A 25,234-nucleotide genomic window follows, 5' to 3' on the forward strand; every position below is an offset into this window, starting at 1 on the left:
TTGTTCATGAGGTAACTTTCCATCTGCTTAATTTGTGTTCCTCTTTGATTTATAGGAGTTCTGCGTCCTGCTTTGAATTTTACACTTAAGACAGTGTAGGAAGCCGGTGTTTCGAAGGAAGTGCAAGTGCACCAGTAGGGGTTTGAAGCAGCGTCAAGCGATTGCCCAAGGTATTTATTTGTTGCTTTATTTGTCCAGTGTGAGATTAAAAAAAATAAAAAAAAGAATCACTGGAGTGTCTGTGTAAGGAATCTTATCTGCTGAGTTGTTCCAACGTTGCCTTTGGTATGCAGTAGAACTTCGATGGGTGCTTCAGATCAGGCACTAAATCAGAAGTCGGGACTTTTTTGCTTGTGATTTCCTACTTGGATCTGTCATTCATACATAGATAGACAGATGTCTTTTACTTCGTATTTTATGAACCATGGACTGAATAACTTCAAATAACTTAATTACATTTGTTTTCCTAAGTGATCTGATCCTGTACATACCCTAGATGATGATAAAGGCTTGAGTAAGTTCTTTAAAATGTTGTGTTTGTATCTCACAACATAATTTGGTTAATCTCTGAATAACTGAAGAATGAGTTATATTGTGTGTGAGAATGCAAGCTTTTTATATTGCATTTAGCATGTTTTCTTCAGGTGTTTCCAGCATGTTAAATTCTCTGGGATTGCTGTTCCATCTGTCTGCTGGTGAACAGAAAAGAGCGCTAGTTTTCACTTATTTACTTTATATTCATCAACTGAATCCAAATGTTATAAGTCCTGAGGGTGTGGAACTTCACCCAATACATTTCAAGGCATAAGAATACTGAGAGGGTAGTATTCTTGCCATGAAATCATAAGTTTGGTCATCAAGGAGTATTTTTGTTTTACGTTTTCTACTCTACAGACCATCCCTAGAATCGAAGTTTCACTTTTGGTGTCTGTCTTTAAAGTTCATTGGCAAATTCTCCAACCCTATCAGCTATCATAAACAGTTGAACATCTTTCTATGGGTTTATGCTTGTGGGGAGAAAAATGTCATATCTTCCTGTCAGGCCTCCTTCCCTCTCCCTCCCCCTGGATGCTGGGGCCTCTGTCAGTGTTGGCTGAACTAGACAGCTCCAGAAGGGGTGGGGCTGTAGGTGTCATGTGACAGCATTTATCCAGCAAGAGCAGCAATTTATACCCTTCCCAAAGCATTCCCAACTTAACCTGGGTTCTGGGAGGGAAACCCTGAATGACAATTGGAGATTTAAGAATTAGTTGAAAAATCCTGATTGAATAAAATGCCTCAGGTGAACACAAACAATGTCAACAGATCTGCAATAAGTTTACTTTTTCACTCTTTTTGTCCGTGTTGGGTTGTAGTAAGGGCTGGTTATTAGAATGTGCCGCATACAGCCTGGGTGTTGGGGAGGAGAAGGCTAAGGGGTAAGGGGAAAAGGATAGAGGAAGAGGCAGAAGAAAAAGCAAAAGGAGGGATGCAGAGAGAGACAGTGAACAGGCTGGGAGCCAAGGGGAAATGTGAGGTTAAGATTATGGTAGAAAAACATCATTCTAAAGTTTTTACTTTACCAGTATGAAGTATGCACTTTAGTGCCATTATGTCATTGCATATTTCCCTGTCTTTTGGATCATAACCTTTACATTATACCAAGAATGTTTGGGATTAATCTAGTCTCATTTATATAGCCTAAGACCACAGGGACTGTTTCTGTTATGTGCAGTGCTGAACTCCTAGTGCCCAGTGCATGGTCAGTATCAAGAAGTGTTTTTACACTTAATCAATTAATGGCCTAAAGTCCCAGACATCAAGTGCATGGCTAAAAATATTCTTTGACTTTTTCAGGTTGTTGTACTTTTCTGATATTTTCTTTCTTTCCACAGTTACATATCCAAAGGTTACTTAATTGGTAGGTTTCAGGATTGATTAAATACCTGGCAGGCAGTGCTTATCGTTAATGAAGTATATATATGTTTTGCAAATTCAGATTATATTTTAGCATCTGGCTCAGTGATCATGATGAAATATCAAGGTTTATAAATGTAGTCAATTGGAATACTATAACTTTTGATAAGATTATAAAACTAGCTAAAGTAAAAATTATTTTCCGGTTTGTTCTAGGAAACAGTTTATACATGTCTTTCAATTAAGAGTGAACTTAAAGTTTCCTTGTATCACTTCTATTAAGTAAAGGATGTAGTCTTAAAAATTCCATTACAAGCTATGATTTTTCAGTTTCTGTTTTCTTCATTTTTACCAGAAATACATCTAACATACAATTATAAACTCAGAACTTCCATTTTACTGCTAGTTTAAAAATCTCAAGTCCTTTTAAAAATTCCCTTATCTAGCTTAGAACCTTAACAGTTGGTAAGGATTTGGCAAGTATATAACCTCATCTTAAGTTTTAAAAAAATGTAACATTTTTTTTTTTAAAAGATGAAAAAAGGTCTTGACTAGAGAACATAAGAAAAAAAAGTGTTACCAGAAATAATATGAGAGGAATTCCATATGACCACTTACAGACTGTTAATACACAGACTTTCTAACTAGTTGTTCTATTCATATGTTTTATAAAATTTTTGTTTAAACTTTGATTTCTCCAATAGTTTGCCTACTGTTGCCAGTCTTTTCTGTATAACACATTTTGTTTTTTTCTAGGAAAAAATATGATTCGTGACCATTGGTAAATCAATTATCAATGAAAGGGAAGAGAGAAAAGGTACTATTTTAGTTGTCTAAACCTTTGCCAAGCTTGAATAACCTAACTCAGAATCCAAGGTGACATAAGTGTGGAAAAGAAACAAAGTCCAGTGAGGTTGAAAGTGTAAACTGCTGCTTATTTTAATATGAATAGATAAGAGATTGCTTTAAAAAAACAGATTGGAAGCTATGTGATGGAGTGGGATGAAGATAGTTTATAGTCAGACATGTGTATGTGGATTCTGGCTACTCTGCTGGTTGGCAAGTTATTGAACCTCTCTGAACATCAATAGCATCTTCTGTAAAATATGAAGAGCGCCACAAACATTGCTTCATTGTTCTGAGGGCTTAAATAATGTATGCAAAGTTCCCAGAATTTAGTAGGTGCTAAATAAATAGTAGACATTATAAAAGAAGTTTTCCGAATGCTAAAACTCTTGCTGGCATTTCACATTTGATGAAATAGATCCTGGCTCTTAGACCATGTTTCAGCACAGCAGTAAGAATTCACTGAAAATGTTGTAAGTCAGAGCTTGTCACTCCTCTGACCTCCACCCTCTCAGGGGCTCCATTTCATCCAGAGTAGAAGCCAGAGTCCCAACAATGGCTAAGAAAACCGTGTGTAATCTTGACCTCTGTTTCTTCTCTAAGCTTGTCCACTTCTCCTCTAATGCAATAGAGCTTTCCAATAAAAAGGCATCCTTTGTTTCAAAACTTGAGTAGGGTGCATTTCATGTAAGAATAGGCTGTGACCCTGGGACCTCAGTAGTTTCATTAACTTGTCACTTGAATTATATTTAATTAGTCTTAAACACTTGATTTTTCTATTGTTCAGAAAAAGGCTGTATGCTGGTTGCCTCCGCGATCGTCTCTTTGTATTACTATTTCCTGAAATGAATGAAATGTTGCAGTAAATTGTGTCCAGCTGAAGTTGTTTGTGAAAGCATTTTCAATGAATGACCATGGGAAAGGATTTGATATTACACCATTTTGACTCTTCAGTCAGTTTCATTTTTCCCCCTCCTTTTTCTTGATAAACAACCATTTTTGGTTTTTGATTATTTATTTAGACAAACACTCCTTTGAGCTACCACTCTTGGTAGATATCAATTATTATGTATTTTCCAAATTAAAATGGAATATTTTAATCTGGAAAAAATACCTATTGAAAAGTGGACCTTATGGAAGGTATAAGGCCTTTAAAGATAAGTAAATCTTGAATAACTTTGGCATAGAGTTTTCTACTTCCTCAACTGCAAAGGTAAAGGGGGTTAATTTTGTGATATAACACCTCTTTAAGGCTATAATTTAATGAAGGGGAATTTCATAATAAGAGGCTTTTCCTCCTTTCTCTCCCTTTTAGAGTAAACTATATAAGAAGAAATGAGCCTTTCATTCTGTGGTAACAATATTTCTTCATATAATATCTATGATGGTGTGTTGCAAAATCCCTGTTTTGTGGATGCCCTCAACCTGGTCCCTCACGTCTTCCTGTTGTTTATCACTTTTCCAATATTGTTTATTGGTAAGTACCCTACTGTCCTACAGTTCATCACCTAGTGTTTATAAGAAGAGTCTTGTTAATGGCTGAGATTTGGTATAATGTTGATGTAATTTCTTCAGCATGAGCACTAGCATGTAAGTCTGTGGGAAAAGAACAAGCAAGTATTTCGTTTTCCAATTACTTATGTTTTTGGCATCTGATATTCTATAGATAAAGTAGAAGTCACATGCCTTCTTAGAAATGGACTTCAAGTAGCAGCAGTTTTTTAAAAAGAGGAAAAGAGAATTATATGAGATAGATCAAAAGTATTTGGTGAGTGCTTACTTTGTGCTAGGTGAAGAGAATGAAAAATGGGTAAAACACAGTACTTGCCTGGAATATTCACAGGAATTTTCCAGTGAAACAAGTGTGTCAGAAAGTGAAGAGAAATGCCAACACCACCTTGTAAGCGCATTTACAGATACAGGAACAAATTATCCTGGGCATTTGCCTGCCAGAGCAACTAACTCGCTTTGGGGCTGGTGGGGACAATGCATAGAGTGACATGTTTGGGGACTTGAAAGATACAGAGCGTGCAAGTAAAAAATAGGGTGTGTTTTAGGTAGAAAGAGTACATGTGCCAACTATTTAGGAAGAAGGTAAAAATATAGTTTTCCCTATTATTTTGCAGTTTACATATATATATCCACACAAAATACAATTATTTAGGGCGATTATGTATAATTTGTATAATTTTTCCAAAACAACCAAAATAGACCTTTTAGCATTTTAAAATTACAAAATATTTTTCATATATAAAAATGACAGAGGTTAATGTAATAAACATTTATTGACTTTACCACACTCACTTTAAGGAATCTAAAAGTATGAATGCCATTTCCTGATCCTCTTACTCTTCCTGCATCCTATGTTACTGTCCTTTCAAAAGAGGTAACCACTATTTTGAATTTGGTGCTTAATATTCCCATGCATGATTTTGCTCATAAAAATAAATGAAAAAACAAGCAGACTGTTTTCTTAAGCAAGCAAGCATAATTTAAGGATCTGCTTTAAAGAAATGTTTAAAAATAATTTGTAAGTTTTTATTTCTTCATTGACCAAGTCTTAATTGAGAGATTACTATGTACCTAGCATTCTAACAGTGACCAAAGGATTTCTGTTATATGACATATATTATGCGGATGCCAACATAACTCTTGGTACATAGTTATTCATGTCAAACAAATGCATAGACATTAAATATATTGGGACCAGGACTTCTTGTTGTATGTGTGGAGGCATTTGTAGGACATTAAGAATGCCCTTTGGCCAAAAGTAGAACATTGTTTTTTATTGCAATTGTACAGTTAATAATTCCTTTTTGACATCCAGTTAACTTATTGAGAGCAATTATTATTACAGTCCTGTTTGCATGTCTAGCAGGGAACACAGAGGCTGGCAAAAGGGTATTTGAATCAAGTGGAATTGGAATTAACATTGTCAAAGGGAAATGGTGGAGAAAAATGCAGGCTACTGATCCATAACACTGGCTACTTGAGTTAGTGAGAAATCATAAATAAATCTCAAGGAAGTGTCAGGTATAAGGAAAATGGCAATGTTGAGAAAAAAGACAGAGCTTGCCTGCAGGAGTTTACAGCATAAATTCTAGTAGAATATGCGAAATGTAACTAATTTTCAAATAATGAACAACTAAGATATGAATCAGTATTCTTTTCAAAGAATGCTTTAGGGGTCCCTTTTGTCCAGAAATACAGAAATTTCTTTCTTCAGTACTTCTAGCACACACCCCCATTCATTCTTGAAGTACGTGGGGTTTCTCTATAGTCAAAAAACTGAGAAAATAACGGTGACAAAAGAGACAAGAGTGGGGTCCTTTCTTAGCATCTCATATATGAGTTGACATTACTCTGTGTTTTTGAGGGGAAACCATCAAAATTTTACTAAAACGTAATCTGGTAACTAATTCTTTTCTTCAGTGAGGAGCTCAGGGTGAACCTATAATGTTCTTGAGCCTCCTTAAAAGCTTGTCAATCAACAACGCTTTAGCTTTCTTTGAGAAAATACCACTAGCACTGCTGAATAGTGCTGGCCGAGTCATAGGTTATCATTTTTCTTGCATGATATGCATATGATTACGAGTTGACTCAACCAATGGGTCCTATATTTCATCCCCAAGTATGGGGTTTTTTTTCGGTCAATCCTCCCACAGATCCCATCTTTTGAAAGATTTGAAACTCCAAATTGCTTTTGTTAATATCATCATTAATTTATTTTTCTTTTGAGTGAATCAGAGACCTGTCAGTAAGAGCTTAATGAGCATGAAATAACCAGAGTTTGTGTTATTCCTGAGCAAGGCAACAAATGTTAACGTGTTAACCTAGGCAGTCTTGGAAAAATTAATTGAAGTTGTTCTTTTTTTTTTTTCAACATAATGAAAATAGCCCAGGATTTCTATTGCTATCCTAGAAAGGAATAAGGTTTCAGGACCCGCCTGCCACCCAGCATATCACAATGTAAATTATTTCCATGATTCTAATCGATCCTTTGTTTATCTCTTTACCTTTTTCAGGGTGGGGGAGTCAAAGCTCAAAAGTACAAATTCATCACAATACATGGCTTCATTTTCCTGGACACAACCTGAGATGGATTCTTACATTTGCCCTCCTATTTGTGCATGTGTGTGAAATAGCAGAAGGCATCGTTTCAGATTCGTAAGTGACTCCACTTAGTTAATGGGATTACGCAATCCTAGTGGGTACGTTGCTATGGATACTAGTTGAGAGTGTAACGTACCAAGTCAGCCTTAACTGTTTGGTTATAACTTATTAGGCGCCACAGCTGTCACCCACTTTATACGATAAACGTGCATGTTGTCTGTATTTTTGTGGTGCTGCATCCTTTCTCTGATAATACAAGTTCAGATCTCTAGGGCTTCTGTTCATTGCTGTGCTTTGTTTCTTTGCGCCTTTGTCTACAAAGCCCTGGCAGAAAGTTTTCTCTTTTTAAACACTTTGACGTTTACCTTATCTTTCAAAATAGATATAAATAGCAGGAAGGATTGTCTATTTTAACATATAATGCCAATGGTTATATATTTATGTATAAATATATATACCCAGTTCTCAGATATTTCAATTTACTTTGTAAAATAGCAAAGATAGATGAGGCAGGCATTAAAGGAGTCTGAGAACCAGTGAGGATACGGCTACAAGTTGAGGCAAAGCACATGACTATTTTAAACTCAGGATTTGTCATGAAACCCCTATTTTTGAAGGAATTTTGTCATTCTTATAAAAGAAGAAGTTTGTATTAGGCAGTTAGAATGTAATGAATTCTATTGAACTTGAACATAATGTGGGAGAAATATTTTTATCACATAGTAACAGAAAATAAACTCAAGTAATAGGAAAACTTCGATTATGAAATTACACTAAATGGTATATCTTTCATTGAAGAATTGATATGAAAAGGTCCTTAAAGTCTAAAAAAGAAAGTTTCGAAAATCATTTTCCTCTTATCGAATAAGAACCTCTCCTGAGTTTTATGTTCTTCTGTCGCAGTTAACAAGGAATGAAACTTCAAGAGTTTTGTCATGGAGCCATCTATTTTGTAATGTTTTATGACAGTTCTTTGCATATATGTGCACATCTTAGTTTCTGATTAAAAGGAAAATCAGAGACCCTAAGATATGTCGCCTCTCCAAGCATTTAGAAGCTTATTGGCTGTTATCTTATCGAGAATTGCTTACAGCTCTTTGGCATTTTTGTATTATATTGTATTAGCATATCCAATTCTAGTCTTCATTTTTTAATTCCCTTAACATATAGGCTAACTCTCCATGTTTTTATGTACTTGTATATAGTGGAAGTCCCATGTGTCCTAAAAGCTTGACATCGTGTGGGCAAGGATGAGTCCTCCTTTCCAACCTCATGGTTGATGTGTAGATTCAGTCAGAGACTTAGGACAGAGGCTGAGCTAATAATGAGGACATGTGCTAATGACGGAACCTTTTTTTATAGCTGTAGTGATATAAGAGACCCATGCTAAAAACAAGCAGAAATACACCTTTGATCTTGTGCTACCCTCTCCCATTCTTTTGCTGCAGACTCTTCTCCTTCCCCTTTTCATCCGGGACTCTCCAAAAGACATCTCCCAGTTACTTCTGAACCCAAAGATTTTGTTTGCTTTCTCTCATGCCTTGTCCTATTCTGGAAACTGCTTCTGCAAGTATCCCAGAGAACATTAATGATGCCTTCATGGACATCTTTTCCTCTTTAACATACTTATTATATTTGACACTGCTGATCATGCCTTCCTTCTTTCCTTTTTTTTTAACAAAATTTTAAGAACTGTTTTTTACCTAAAATATCACAAATGCCCATTATAATTAGTGAAACAATGCACAGACTTTCCTGATTGAATATTTGATTTTCTTTTTTAGTAATACAAATATTAAAGCTATTAATTTTTCTTTTGAAACATCTTGTTTTGCACCGGTTTTCCTAAGAAGTATTCTCTTTTTTATTTCTATCTAAATAATTTGTGATTCTGGTGGAGATACTCTCCTAGGTCTAGGAATCATTTTCAGTTTGCTCTTTAATCTGATTTGATTGGTTTATTATTAGAGCATGTAATTTATTAAATGAGTACCTTCTGGGACATTAACATCTTCATTATAGTCAAATATTTCATCATTTTATAAGTAATTAATGAGTAATAAGAAATAATATATATTCTTTATAGGAGACAAAATTTTATTGAGTTTACTCATTGGATTGCTACAGTCTTGTATGTTTATTATTTTTATATTATTTAATCCATCAAATTCGAAAAGTGTAAATTAAAATCTTCACTATTACTGTGTTTTCATTTAGGTTTTCATTTCTATCATTTTCTCTTTTTTTTGAAATTGTTCTTTTGTTTTCTGTGCTATATAGTTTTTGGTTTTCTCTCTAACTTTCTGACTAAAGATTTTCTGCTATAATGGGGTATTTATGCTTCTACCAAAACACTTAACTCTGCAAATCTTTCTCTAAAAATAATAGAGGTTAAAGGAAAGAATAGGGTTTTGGGACACTCAAAAACTATACTACATTGTAAGTAGAGCAGTTACAATGTGATAGAAATCTTAATAAAAATACTAGTATGGTTAAGAAACATATTAAATTCCTAATAAAGAAATAAAGTAAATATGACCCTTACTGTAGCTTCTGCTATCTTTATTAATCCTTTATTGTTGCCTCCCTTACTGTTTGTTATTCTTTTTCTAACTTCTTGAATTGACTACTTAATTTATTTATTATAATAATTTCTTATTGAATATGTTTAAGATTATAATTTTCTTCTGGGTATGGTTTTGACCACATTTCATAGGCCTTGATGGGTAGTGTGCTCATTTTTAAATTTTCTAAGTATTAAGTGGCCTTTTGATTCTTTCTTTGCTTCAATAATTAAAGAGTATTAGAAGCATTTCTTAATTTCCGTAATGATGAACTATTTATTTCCTACTTTTTCTCTTTGATTATTTGAACTGTTTCTGGGAGGAGGTGGGTGGTTTTTAAGCCAGCTCTTACGCTATCATAGTACTATCACATTTTCATTACCCTCTTTGTATTAATAACTCCAAATGTCCCTGATTATGTTCCAGATCTCCACATACACTTGCCTTTTAGGCATCTTCTTTTACATGTTTATTAGACACCTTCACAATCCATACATTCCTCTCTCCAATGGGCTCTTCCTCTTAAAATCTTATCGCCATCTGCCCAAGCACCCTGGGAATTGTCCTCTACATCTCCATCACCGTCACACTCATACCCTAACGCTAAGTCCTGTTCATTTTGACAGTCTTTTCCAAGTGAACATATGACTTTAAACATGCAATTAAAGCTATTCATAATTTGCTGTTCTACCAACATTAAATTACAGTTACTTTGGAGCATAAGTTAAATGGTTTAAAGTAAGCCTGTAACATACCTGCAAAACACCTTCCTAACTCATACATGCAAATTACTTCTCCAAGCAAAGGTCTCATCACTCTAACCTCTAAGTTACCCTGCTCCAGAAGTGACTACTCTAAGGCTTACTGTGGTCCAAAGAGGAGGAAGAAAAAGACTGTCCAAAAACTGTATTATCTCCTTCATGTTACTGCTGCCAAAGCTCAACTCAGGCTTTCACCATCTCTCACCTGGCCTCTCCCCATAGTTTACTAACTACTTTCCTTCTTCTGTGTCTCTCCCCTCACCTCAGACACACACAGTACCTACCAACTCCATCATCCACACTACTACCAGATTGATCTGTCTCTAAAACCCTAATCTTATTCTACCACTGTCCTGTTAAAGTATTTCTGTTTTCTGCAAGATTAGATTTTAGCTCCTTACCATGGCATACAATGCCTTTCATAATAAAACTGATCTCAAACTTACTATTTAAAGAACATTAAACTACTTGGAATTTTGCACATTCTGTTCCCTGTTTTTTAAGTGCTCTTCCACCACTTTCCTGACTAGTGGCTTCCTTTTTATATTTCAGTTCTCATTGTCAACTATACCTTTTCTGAAATGACCTTCCCAAATCTTCCTCTTTCCTTCACTCTTGAACTATTTACTTCCTTCTCTATACCGTTTGTGTAGCAATATATTTCAATAATTTGAGAAAATGTAAATGTTTAACTGTATGGCATTATTAATACAAATGGACTTGAGGGCTGTCTACCATGCACATCTGTCCTGGCATATTTCCAATCCACCTGAAGCTCTTTATTGCCCTCAGAATGAAGTCTCGTGTCCTTGCAGTCACACTGAATTGCTTGTAGTGGTACCCTTGGACGTATCTAGACCCTCTACCTGGAGCAGTCTTCCTCTCCTTCCTCTGAGGAGCAATTCCTCTTCTTAAGGTTTCAGTTTAGAAGTCACTTCTTTCTCAAGGCTTTCTCTGTCTCAGGCACTAGCCTTGCATGCGTTCCCAGTCCCTTCACCTGTGTTATAATTCCCTATTTCCTATTGTTCTTCTCAATAGACTCTAGACTTTGTGACCACAGACACTATATCTTGTCTTGTTCACTGTTGCATCCCACAATCTAATAGTGTCTGGACCAGCAAACACATATGTGTTGAATGAATTAATGAAAATGGAGAAGTCACTGAAGGCCATAAAGTTTGGGAAAACTATCAAAAGAATAAATGTACTTTAACATACAGTAGAGTTCATATTCAGCTGATTGTTTTTCCTTGCTTCAGGTGTTAAATTATTTCAGCAGTTCTGCCCTTCAATATAGGAAATGTTACACATTTGCTTTTGTTGTAAGCATTGTAACATCTTGTTTAGCTGTAGTTACCCAACCCTCCATGTGAGGGTAAGTCTTTTCAGTAGAATTATGTCTCCCAATGTAATCTTCCTTGTATGTTCTTGTAGCATTCTGTATATAAAATACCTCATTTTGTATTTTAAATATTGCTAAGAGAACGTTTTAATGAAAAAGTTGGAAACAAAATGTGATGTTGTCTGGAACCATCAGCTGTAGACACTGATACTGTCCCGCTCTCTGTAGACGGCGAGAGTCTCGGCATCTCCACCTCTTCATGCCGGCCGTGATGGGATTTGTTGCCACTACAACATCAATAGTATATTATCATAATATTGAAACATCAAATTTTCCTAAATTACTTTTAGGTAAGTATGATCCAAGTGTTGTAATTGTTGTTTTTTCCCCAAAGAGCTATTTGTTTTTCTTTTTCCTCATAGTAAATGCTCTCAGCGAGGGTAGGGATTGGAAGGCATGAGAAAACCATAATAATTAATTCTCCTTTAGTCTCCCATTAAATGTGGAGATGAAGTAAGTTGAGTTATTATAGGCTGTGAAAACTCTATCCCCTCAGGACATCTGATGAGCAAGTCACCCCAGCTAGTTCTGCATGTTTCTGCCTCTGGTTTGGAGGCCTGAGGCATTTTCTGAAGATCCAAGTCTTTCATTGATGCCGTGGTCATGTCACACTCTTCCTAGAATTGCTGTTGAGGCATCGGGGCCTCTCTGCAGCGGAGTGGTTCATTGCATGCTGAAAACTATACTCTCCTGAGAAGCAGATGCCCCCAAAGCATAGCCCCTCACATCTACATCCTGCCTAACATTACTTTTTATTAGCCTCTCTTGCCTTCTTGTCCTGTGGAAATCAGAGACTGTCTAAAGTTTCCCTAATTTTATTTTTTGCTTTATGCTGAAATAAAGAACTCATCCCAAATAGTTACATGTAATACTGTGATCCATCCTTGCATTCCTTGGTGTACACTTTCATATAGAAAGCTGAGGTGAAGATACAGAACGTGGATTATGCATGGGCTGCAGGGGCCTGTGTGTCCTCTAAAGTGGTAGGCAGAGTTGTATGTTTTTGTGTGAATAAATGTTTACAGTTTTCTAAGGTTCATGGATTTCGTTTGATTGTTATTTGATGAAAATGACATTGACTACTGAATATAGCATTTAGGAAAAGGAATGATTAAACCACACAAATATTATTTTATTTGTTTATCCAGAGGACATTAAAATTTGAAATGAATAAGTGATAAGTGCTGATTATTTAATTCTGTGTTGTGTCACATTATATGATTCAGCAAAGGTAATCAAATAAAAACAAGTAGTCAGAGTTCAATATTAATTTAAAAGGCTTGTCCAAGTCAGAATTATCTTAATAGAAAGCTGTTTGGTACAAAATTGTAGGCAGATATTATTACGGATATTATTATGTAGGTGCCCAAAAAAGGCAACAGCAAAAATATATATAACATTGGGAATTCAATACTCTTGACATTAAGTTTCTGAAAAACTGATGCGGATATAAGAGTTATAAGATGTAATTAGAAAGGAAATGTGCAATTTAATAATATTTTGAAGGAAATGCAGTCAGAATCCGGCTCTAAATTTTTATGTAGATACAAGACAGAGGGCACAATTTGATCATATTTCTGGAAGGACTTATAGAGTTAAAAGCTAGTCCTTATTTTAGGAGAGAAATATTTGGACCTAGAAGAATCACACATTTTAAGAACCCAGAACTAGTAATTTTGTCCCAGCATTATGTTATGAACATCACCAAACATACAGAAAGTTGAAAGCATTAGATGAATACTTATTTTTCTACCACCTAGATTCTTCAGTGTACATTTTCTTCTATTTATTTTATCAAATATCTACATCCTTCCACTCCCCTATTCATCCATCAATTCATCTTAATTTTTTGATGCATTTTTAAGTAAGTCGCAGGCATTGCTATTCGTCACTCCCTGATTATTTCAGCATGCATATTATTAGCTAAAGTTAAATATCTGTTTGCAGTTCTTTTTGTGAGATAAAATTTACATACCAAAGTACAGAAATCTTAGTTTGTTAAATGCATACACCTGTATAACCCTATCATGATCTAGAACACCGTAATCATCCGTGAAAATTTTCTTGTGCCCCTTACTAATCAATCCTCATTTTCATCTCTGTAGAGGCACATCTAACCGATTTTTTTCTCACCATGGATTAGAGTTGCCTGTTCTAGAACTTCACATAAATTGAATCATACAGTGTAAACTCTCCTGTGTAAACTTCTTTCTCTCAGCCTGATTTTTGGAGGGTCATCCATAATGTAGTATCAATCAGTATTTTGTTCTTGTGATTGTTGGGTTGTATTCCACTGTGTAAATACACCACAGTTTTTCCATTCTCTTGTCAGTAGACCCCTGGACTGTCTCTGGATTTTGGCTATCATGAAAAAAAGCTGCTATAAACATGCATGTACAAGTTTTTTGTGAATGTATGTTTTATTTCTCTTGGGTAAATATCTAGGAATGAAATCGCTGGGTCATAGGGTAGGTACATAAATGTTTATATTTGTAAGAAACCACCAGATTTTTTTCTCAAAGTGGTTTATTTTACATGCTCGCTAACAGTGTGTGGGAATTCCAGTTGTTTCACATCCGTTTGGTGATCTTGACTTTCTAATTTAGCCATGCTGGTGGGTGTGTACTAATAACACATTGTGGTTTTAATTTGCATTTCCCTGATGACTAATGATGTTGAACACTTTTGATGAGTTTATTGGCCATTTGTTATTTTTGTGAAGTGCATATTCATATCTCCTGCCCACTTTTTATTGGACTGCATTTTTATTATTGAGTTGTAGGAGTATTTTGTATATACTAGACACTAGCATGTCATCAGACACATGTTTTGAGAATATTTCCCTCCCAGTCTGTGGCTTGCAAACTCATTGACTTAACAGGGTCTTTTGATGAACAGATTTTAATTTTAATGTAGTATAATTTATTATTTTTTCATGTATAGTTATTTCTCTCTTTGTCTTAAATCTTTGCCTTCCCTCAAAATATGTTTCCCTCATATTCTCCTGGGTTTTTTAAGAAGCTTTATACTTCCAGTTTTTATTTTTAGGACTGTGATCCATTTAAAATTAGTTGTGTGTATGGTATATGAGGTTGGTGTCAAGGTTCTTTTTTTTTCCAAATGTATAGCTGTGTTTGAGCACCATTTGTGGAATAGACTTTCCGTTTCTCATTGGATTGCTTTGGGACCTTTGAAAAAATTAAAGCAAATGACTGTTTAAGTATGATCTATTTCTTGGCTCTATATTTTCCATTCCTTTGATGCATTCATGGATTTTGATGCCATCACTATTCTGTCTTGATTACTGTAGCTTTGGAGGTCTTGAAGTCATGTATTACGATCATACAGCTTGTTTTCTTTGTTTTTCTCCCAAGACTGTTTTGGATATTTTAGTTCTTTTTTATTACCATATACGGGTTAGAATCAGGTCGTCAGTTCCTACTTTAAAAAAAAAATTCCTTGGGGGGCTTATGATAGGGATCGCACTGAATGTACAGAACAATTTGGGGGAGAACTGACATCTTAAAAATGTTGAGTCTCACAATCCATTCTTTACTTTTTTAGGTCTCCTTTCATTTCCTGTAGCAATATTTTATAGAGATGTAGAGATCTTTCATGTCTTGTTAAAATTATTATTAGCTTTTTTGTTTTACCACTGCTGTTATAAATGGAAGTGTATTTAAAATTTTATTTTCCAATTGTTTCTGCCAGTGTGTAACATACAATGGGTTTTTTATATTGACCTTATATCTTGCTACCTTGGAAATTCACTCATCACTTTTAATTGTTGCTCTGTAAGTTTTTTGGGATTTTCTATATAAACAAACATACCATCTGAAAGTAGAGACAGTTATACTTGTTTCTTTTCAAACTTTATGCTTTTTTTTTTTTTCTTTTTCTTGCTATATTGCACTACGTAGAACCTCCAGTAAGATGCAGAATAGACATGGTGAGAGTGAAATCCTTATCTAGCTACTGATTTTAGGGGAAAATAATCTTTCATACTTAATTATAAAATTGATTATAGGCTTTTTATATAAGACCTTATCAAGTAAGTTTTTTTTCTATGCAAAGCTTTGCTTTCTCAAGGGTTTCTTTTTTTTAGTCATGATAAATGTTGAATTTTATTGAAAGACTTTTTTTCTGCATCAGTTGTAGCAATTATATTTCTGTTGTTTCTGCTGATGTACACTGATTGGTTTTTCAAATGATAAAGTAACCGAGCATACTGGGCTAAGCCATACATTGTCATGATTCGTTATCCATGCTACATATTGCTAGAGTTTGTTAGGGTTTTTTACATTTATTGTGAGAGATATTGGTCTGGGTTTTGTTTGTTATTTTTTCTCACAGTAGCTTTGTCAGGCTTTTATATGCTGGGATACACAGATTAATTGGAAAATGTTCTCTATTTCTCTGTTTTCTGAAGGACATTGTGTGAGATTAATTTCATTTCTTCCTTAAATGTTCAGTAGAATTCACCAGTGAAATCAACCGGGCCTGGAGTTTTAACTAAGGAGGGATTTTAAATTATAAATTTATTTCTTTATTACAGACTCTTCAGAGTACCTGTTTCTTCTTATGGCAGTTTTGGCATTTATAGTTTTTGAGAAAATTTCCTTTGTTTTTTTGAAATTACATAAGCTTATTTTTATTTTCCTTTTTTTTTTTAGATTCAAGGGAAGTTATCTTTATTTTCTTAACTTTTTATTTTATATTGGAGTATAGTTGATTAACAGTGTTGTGATAGTTGATAGTTCAGGTGTACAGCAAAGTGATTCAGTTATACATATATATGTATCTATTCTTTTTCAAGTTCTTTTCCCATTTAGGTTGTTAGATAATATTGAGCAGAGTTCCCTGTGCTTTACAGTAGGTCCTTCTTGTTGGTTATCCATTTTAAATATAGCACTGTGTACATGTCAATCCCAAACTCCCTAACTATCCCTCCCCCTCATCCTTCCCCCCTGGTAACCATAAGTTCATTCTCTAAGTCTATGAGTCTGTTTCTGTTTTGTAAATAAGTTCATTTGTATCTTTTCCTTTTAGATTCCACATATAGAGAAAATTTCTATTTCATCTAAGTTTTTTGATTTATTGTCATAAAAGTTGTTCAAGATATTCCCTGATCATACTTTTTAAGTACATAGGCTACGTAGGGATAACTCTTCTTTTATTCCTAAAATTGGTAAATCTGTGTTGTTTTCCTGATCAGTCTAGCTGGGGACTTATCAGTTTTCTTGATCTTTTCAAAAAAATCAACCTTGTTGGATTTGTTCATTTTCTCAGTGATTCATTTTCTATTGTATTGCCTTTCACAGTTATCTCTCATCTTTTTATTTTGTTCATTGTTATTTCCTTAGCTTTTAATGTGGAAACTTAGGTCATTGATTTTGGACCTAATTTTTTTCTAAAGTAAATATCTAAAGCCACAAATTTTCCTCTAAGTATTTTAGGTTGCAATTCTTAATTTTTTAATCTGTAGTATTTTCCTTATAACTTAGTTGAAATATTTTCTAATTTCCCTAGTGATTTCTTTTTTAACGTGGTTAATTAGAAATGTATTTTTTTAACACCTTTATTGGGGTATAATTGCTTTACAATGGTGTGTTAGTTTCTGCTTTATAACAAAGTGAATCGGCTATACATATACATATATCCCCATATCTCCTCCCTCTTGCATATTGTTTAATTTCCAAATATTTGGAGATGTCTAGATCTCCCAAAAACCCAAAGGTTACCTCCATTATCTCTGCCTAGTGTTCACACTCTGTATACTTTGAGTGTGAGTGGACCTGTGACTTGAGTGTGAGTGGACCTTGAGTGACTTGAGTATGAGTGGACCTGTGACTTGCTTCCAGCCAATAAGGTTTGGCAAAGATGAAGATACCAAATCTGTTGAGACTGTAGCCCTAGTCCACACCTGGATTGCAGCCTCATGAGAACCTGAAGCAGAGAACCCAGTTGACCCACACCAGGACCTTTGATTCACAGAAACTGTGAGATAATAAATGTGTGTTGTTTTAAATTTCTGAACCTATCATAATTTGCTAAACAGCAATAGAAAAGTCAATATGCTTATTGTTCTTGATTTTTAATTTAACTTCATTGTGATCAGAGAACATTCTTTATATGATTTCCATTATTTTCAATTTATTGCTTCTTGTTTTCTGAGTATATAGTGTGTACTAGTACCATGTGAATTTAACAATAATATAGATTTTGAAGAGGTGGTGTATTTTTATAATATTAAATATCAATCTTATACATCTAAAGTAGTTCAAGGTGGTTGATAATGTTCAGACTTTGTAAATCTTCATTAGGCATATGTGTACTTTTTATTGTCTTTATGAAAAATGGCACATTTATCATTATCAAAAGTTTACAAATTTTCTGATAATACTCTGTCTTGAGGTCTATTTTATCTGATACTAATATAACCACTCCGAGTTTCTAATGCTTCTTGTTTTCATTGTATAGCTTTTTCCACCCACTTATTTTCAATCCACTCTTTCTTTATATTAAAGGTGAATCTCTTTAGATAGCACATAATTTGGTCCGCTTATTTGTTCTAAATCCATTCTGACAATCCCTGTATTTTAAGCTAAAAAAAAAGATATAAGTTTCTATGCCAATGTTCAGTTATTTTTCTCTAAGGAAGTTGTGATCACCCTTAAACTTTCTGGTTTTGATAAGTGTTGTCCAAGCGGGATTGTCTTATGTGTATTTTAGATTTCTTCTTCCTCATCTCATATTCATTTGTACTGAGCTTTATTCAAAGTTCAAAGTATACTGGATCCTTGACAACAGATTTCTAGGAAAGTTTGTGCTTTCATCTCATATTTCTGCAAAATGCTGGCTGTGGTTATGAGATGATATAGATCCCTACTTTTCTGACCTACTTGTGGTCTCATTTGCTCTGTAGGATCAGTGTTCTTCTCTGTGTACTGTAGATGCCTGTGGTGTTTTAAACCATTTGAGTGAGAAGAGTCACTTACTACCTGAATTCTGATCAGTAAAACAGAAACCCTATTACATTGCTACATAGATTTCATAATAATTCCAGGATAACACCCCTGGAAATTGCAACATACTTACTAATGGATAGGTTACACAGATAACAGTTTGTTAACTCTTCATATAATCAGGGCTTCTTAAAAAACAAGACCAAAAGATAAAATCAACTTTAAAGTCTATAGAATTAATTACACGTTAAGTTCTGTAGAGTATAGTCTGTCCTTATTTACATGTCTCCTTATATCTGCACATCTATCCCACATAATCAGAGTGGAAGCACTAATATTTTAAAGTCATTATCATACTTGCAATTCAAAACTCCAAAAGTGCACTAAAGCATATCTGTTGTTTTCTTAACAAATAAAATTATCTGGAAATAGAATATCTTAAATTGTCTTTGTCAACATTGTATTTATATTGAAATTTCAGTGAAGCTTTAAAAAATAGCAGTGAAAGATTATATCTTTTCTTTTTACTTTTTATTTTTCCAGCCTTATTCCTGTATTGGGTAATGGCCTTTATCACGAAAACCATAAAGTTGGTCAAATACTGGCAGTCTGGTTGGGGAGTATCAGACCTGCGTTTCTGCATCACAGGCATAATGGTCATTTTGAATGGACTCCTGATGGCCGTGGAGATCAATGTCATTCGCGTCAGAGTAGGTATCTAGTGATTTTTGTATAGTTACTGGAGTTCAAGACCCGAATATTAAAGATCATTGTCAGTTAAGAATCAGTATTTAAGAGGATAAACAGTGGAATATCATCTACGTGTATAAATATAAAATTGAACTAATTACTAAGTTTCAGACCATTGATGTTCCCGAAATCTCAATATGACCCCGGAATCTATTTACTGTATTCATTCATAAATGTTGATCGAGTGCCTATGATGTGCCAGACATCATGCTTAGTCTATATTATCAATGAAACTGTTTTCATCAGGTAGTTCCATCATCCATGATTGGTCCAAAGCAAACCTGGCTTAATCAAACTAGTGTATTCGCAGAAATTTTGAATGGAAAAGAAGATAACCTAATCCAGTTTGCTCATTTCATTGATGAAGAAACTTCTGTAGACATAACTCTAGCTTTATAGCCAAAGTAACATGGTCAAGTCTCATACCTGGTCTGTGATTACAAACCTATTGTACTTCCCGCCACATAACGCTGCCCGTTATATAGTGTGACATACTAGTGACTGATTTTTCAATGTTCCTTTTCCATCACAGCACTCTGAGTTTGCTGTGAAGGATATGATACATGTTGCAATGGATGGTGGAAACAGCGAACATCAGCCAGACCACAAATTAACAGAGAGTGACTCAACAGTGGTGTTGATAACACATTTAAGCAATCGGCATGATGTAAAAATATTCATTTAGTTGAATCTACCACTAAGTATCGTGAAATATCGTGAAAGGATATCACGAAAGATTGATTTTTAGCGATAACTCTCTTTTAAAGGGGTAATTGATTTTTAGCATTGGCCCCAGTGTATTAAGTGTGAAATTCTGGAATTTAATTAGAATCTAGTCACAACGAAAGGGAATTTTTTTTTCCTCAAAAGAATATTTCAGAAAGGGATGGAAAGAAGTATGAAAATATAAATTTTGGCCTCATGAAATGAAAATGTAGAAAAGGTTAAAATTTTATTATTTATTTATTTATTTATTTATGGCTGTGTTGGGTCTTCGTTTCTGTGCGAGGGCTTTCTCTAGTTGCGGCGAGCGGGGGCCACTCTTCATCACGGTGCGCGGGCCTCTCACTGTCGCGGCCTCTCTTGTTGCGGAGCACAGGCTCCAGACGCGCAGGCTCAGTAACTGTGGCTCACGGGCCCAGCTGCTCCACGGCATGTGGGATCTTCCCAGACCGGGGCTCAAACCCGTGTCCCCTGCATTGGCAGGCAGATTCTCAACCACTGCGCCACCAGGGAAGCCCAACATTTTATTTGTAATATGTGGAAAAAGAATTAGGTCGTTATCCTGTGGAATTTTTCTTGCCACAGAGATATGTGTTCTTCATGAATCCTCAGAAAGTGAAGCCTCCTGAAGACCTCCAGGATCTGGGTGTGAGATTTCTTCAGCCGTTCGTGAATTTACTGTCAAAAGCGACCTACTGGTGGATGAACACGCTCATCATATCCGCTCATAAAAAGCCTATTGATCTGAAGGCGATTGGAAAATTACCAATAGCAATGAGGGCGGTAACAAATTATGTTTGTTTGAAAGATGCGTATGAAGAACAAAAGGTAAGTGAGTATCTGTTTTTCATGTCCGTGATTGTAGAGAATGGGCCTATTAATATAAAGGCGCTAAACTTAAGTAATACCTACAGTTAAGGAAGAGCAGATTTTCTCGATCTGTCTTTCCCAGTAGTTTTGAGTCATGTTAACTGGACTGCTGAGAATATACCAGAAGAGGCTATGAAATATGGTGTGTTAGTTGCCCAGTCACTACATGAGGAGGGACAGAGAGAAGACTGTCTTTTCTCTAGGACCAAATGGAAAGTAAGAATTAAGTTCAGTAATTGTGTATGTCTAATCCTTGTCACCCTATATTAATAATTCATGGAATTTTTATTGTCTTTTTTCAAGTAGCTTGTCAATAATTTTGTTATTTAAAGGGAAAACATCCATGAATAACTTTTGAGAAACTAAAACCCTTAAATTAATTATTAATTAAAATTTGGATTCTGTATTTCAAAATTGGGGAACTAAATTAAATAAAGGGGCATCATCTACCTACTCCATGTATCATCCTATGTGTCTGGCAAAATTGGTTTCTTCTTGTACTTTCTTTGGGTATTTATAATTACTTTTAAAAATTTAAACATCAGAATCTTTGGATAGTTTCAATTTGTCTTGTTATCATTCTGAGTAGTTCTGTGCGATAGCCACCGTGGTAGGTGTATTTTATATTGCTATCACCTACAGATATTATTGTAATTAAAAATAGGAGTATTTACACCAACATTGGAAGGGAATTGGGTATGATGGATCAATTAAAGTGTTTTTGGCTGTTCTAAATCAAGATCAACAAAGCATTTATGGTAAATGATGAAAATGACCTCTGTTTTGTGTCAAAAATGTGTGTTATGAAATTAATATTGCAGGAAATGGTTACTACAAACGAACCTGAGTCATCTCTCTGGTTTCACCTCTGGGAAAAGTATTGCATAATATTTTAAAAACTTCTTTTCTAAAGTAAAGATGAACGCTATAGCCTAAGCATAGCTTAAATTTTCTGAGTGCTCTGTATAATACAGAGTCACTTGAACTCGGTGTGTTAATGTCTTTTATCAATAAACTTTAAAAACTAACTGAATTATTCATCTCACAGGGAGTTGAATATGAAACATGATTGAACTGTAATGCATTGAGTTAGCTTCTTTGCCACGATGAAGAAACTCTATCTACTTCCTCTCCAAGATGTAATTATGATTGTTCAGGTCTTAAAATCTTTTCAACACATGATTGTAGAAGTGTGAAGCCATGAGTTGGCTTAAGCAAATATGCCATTCTTCATTCTGCATTTCTTTAAGGAATAACTAGGAAACACAAGTCTAACGTAACTTTTAAAAAATTATTGACCCCCGTTTATGGAGATGGGAAATACCTGGAGAAGAAATAATTTGAAGTTGGATGATCTCTTTTGTTTAGCTTGTAACTTGATAGGTGAATCTCTTGTAATCTGGTGACTTCAGAAATCTTAACTAGACTGTCAATAACCTGGACCTTTGTATTTTACTATTTTCTTTTCCATACAGTGTTATTTGGTAATATTCATGACAGATTTATTCATTTTCTAAATCAAAGGGAATTAAAATTAGTTTGGTCTTAAGAATTTGGGGTCATCTTTTGACAACTAAAAATGATACAAAATGTTTGAAAAACTGGTCTGGTTACTCTTCATTCTCTCTATTTCATTAAAACACATTCAGCAGTTATTGTTTACAAAGGATGCAAGGATACCAGACTATATGTACTGTATTGAAAGGGATTCAGTAACATTTATTTTTAATCTTTTAAAATATCAGAAATATTGGAAGAGATTTCCATAGTTCCTAAGATTAATTGCCGCTCTATTGTTTTATTATGGTTCATCAAGTTTTCTTTTTTTCTTTCAGAAAAAAGTGGCCGATCATCCAAATCGGACTCCATCTATATGGCTAGCGATGTACACAGCTTTTGGGAGACCAATTCTACTTAGTAGCACATTTCGTTATCTTGCTGACTTACTGGGTTTTGCTGGACCTCTCTGTATTTCTGGAATAGTTCAACGTGTGAATGAAACCCAGAATGGGACAAATAACACAACAGGAGTAAGTTTGTGGTGCTTTTGAAAGGAAACATATTATTGGCAAATTTCTTTATAATTGCTACTTTTTTAAAATGCAGTTTTATGAGCAGTTCAAACAGGCTTATTTACAGAGAACTGAATGCTTTTTAAAAGAAAGAAAACAATAGTTTTCCTTGTAGAGAAAAACACGAGTGTATGCATTCAATGAATGGATGTGGCCAACAAAATTATTTCTCAGATTCAGAGGCTATAAACATTTAATAAGCGTTTACTGTGTGCTGGAAACGATGCTCAGAAATTTCATATTGATTATTTTATTAGATCTTTATAGCAATTCTGTAAAGAATTTTCATGCATGAGTACATGAGGGTGGCTGAATCACTTTTTTAGAGGCCTATGACCAATGATATTGGCAATGTGATTTTTAGTATGTACTTTTATCTTTTCCTATATAGTAAAAGCCATCACCCTGTTTCACAATGATCAGGGCAAGTCACATTATACTTTTATTAGATATTATGTTACTCTTGGGGACTCTATAGTATAAATTATTTGCTGTTATAAATTTATATCTTATATTTCCTGTTCTTAAGAAAGTCTGCATCATGAACTTCCTACCTAGTTTCTTTCTAAAATAAGAGTTGATTTCCCTAGTTTCACATATAGAAACTCTAGTCCAGATGAATCAGTTTTCCTTTTCTATTCTCTCAATCTAATTTCCTGTCCTCTTTTCTTTGCCTTTTAAAATTGTACACATTTTCAAAGCCTGCAGTAAATGCTGCGTCTTCGGTGAAACTTTTTCTGCTTGTCCTCGTTGGAATTTGACTCTCCTTGGTACCCTTCTAACACGTTGTTCACTTTGCGTTGGCACTTACCATAAATGCTATTTATAATGAAGCAGGTTATTTATGGATATACTTACCTTTCTAGGTTGTGAGCTCTTTTAAACAGAGCAACTAGGAACAGTTCCCATTTGTGCCCACAATGCTTAGCCCAGTTCCTTGCATATATTAGTGCTCAATTGTAATAGAGGTGAACCAGATATTTTACCATTGAATACACGTTTGTGATGTTTTGTCCCTAGTAGCCTGATTTACATACAGATGTCGGAATTCCACATAGAATTCCATCATCCCTCTCCCTTTCACGTATTAACCACGTATTTTTCTGAGAAGGAAGACACTTACACATTTGTATGTATCCCCAGGAAAGGAGAGGAAGGGACCAGAAGTAGAATTGAACGGATCTAAACCATAAAAACTGAAGAGTGCCCAAATTGACATGATGTGTTGATTTGAGTGTTGCTTTTCCCTTACTTCTAACAAACAAGTTACCATATGCTAGTTACAAACAAAAAGCAATCAATTTGTATATTCTTATGATGACTTCAGTCATAATCTGACTAAAACAGTTTTTCATAAGTTGTGTTTTGTCACTGAAAGTGTCATGTGGGTGAAATAAATAGCCAAATTATGTATTTTATAATTTATAATTTATTTCATTATATGAATTCAGATAGATGAAGATCAGAAAAAGTCAACTCTGTAGAATTATTTTAAATTAATAAGGCTATGGAAATTGTATTTTTGTTTCATTGGTCTTGGAAATTTTATTTTTGTCCCATTGGTCTTGCTGACCGACTATCAGCTTTGTAGCTTCTACTTCTAAATTACAGTCTAAACTAACTTCTATCTTGGTTTACTATTTTCCAATTAACTAAGGTAGACTATATCTTTGTAGAAAATGTATTCAACTTAAAAATTTTAAATGTACCTTTTTTCCTACAAATGCCTTCAGGCATTTCCAGCCATCTTAATGATCAATTTGGGATTTTTTACATTGAACTGGTTTGTATTTGTATCTGTGGATATTATGAGGAAAAACCAAAATTGCCTTGCTGTGGCTCATTCCATTGCTGTACTATAAAGACATTGAGTTTTTATATTTAACAACCATGTATTGTTTAATACATGCAAACTGTATACCAGTATATGAACAGTTTTAATTTATATCTTTTTTTCTTTTGGGATAAGACTTCAGAAACCCTCTCATCAAAGGAATTTCTTGAAAATGCCTATGTTCTAGCAGTTCTTCTGTTCTTGGCTCTTATTCTGCAAAGGACATTTTTGCAGGCTTCCTACTATGTAACCATAGAGACTGGCATTAATCTCCGTGGAGCCCTGCTGGTACGTACAAGCTTTGAATGATCTTGGCCTCTTGCAAATGCCACATACCATCCAGTGATAGGAATGGTAGAGGCTTCAGTTTAGTTTTTTCCTTCCATTTTCACTGTGATATTATGACATCAACACTTCTAGGATCTACTTAATAAAAAA

General features: G+C 34.6%; 1 protein-coding gene across 10 annotated transcripts in view; it reads left to right on the forward strand.

The window, feature by feature from the left end:
• The window catches only part of ABCC9 (ATP binding cassette subfamily C member 9), a 142,435-nt gene that overhangs the window by 1,246 nt on the left and 115,955 nt on the right, over positions 1-25,234 (forward strand). For 9 of the 10 annotated variants that reach the window (XR_009009709.1, XM_057556561.1, XM_057556565.1 and 6 more), the window contains exons 2-10: positions 56-170; positions 2,653-2,713; positions 4,058-4,219; positions 6,768-6,909; positions 11,751-11,872; positions 19,091-19,257; positions 20,606-20,848; positions 22,726-22,920; positions 24,932-25,084. Coding sequence is in view for 9 of the 10 variants with exons in the window: in XM_057556561.1 (XP_057412544.1) it covers positions 4,078-4,219; positions 6,768-6,909; positions 11,751-11,872; positions 19,091-19,257; positions 20,606-20,848; positions 22,726-22,920; positions 24,932-25,084 (1,164 nt within the window). In the remaining variant the exon portion in view is untranslated. The remainder of the gene's footprint in view (positions 1-55; positions 171-2,652; positions 2,714-4,057; positions 4,220-6,767; positions 6,910-11,750; positions 11,873-19,090; positions 19,258-20,605; positions 20,849-22,725; positions 22,921-24,931; positions 25,085-25,234) is intronic. The other variant, XM_057556562.1, reaches the window with a different exon arrangement.

The sequence above is a fragment of the Balaenoptera acutorostrata genome, chromosome 11 (genome assembly GCF_949987535.1).
Source record: "Balaenoptera acutorostrata chromosome 11, mBalAcu1.1, whole genome shotgun sequence".
Lineage (NCBI taxonomy): Eukaryota > Metazoa > Chordata > Mammalia > Artiodactyla > Balaenopteridae > Balaenoptera > Balaenoptera acutorostrata.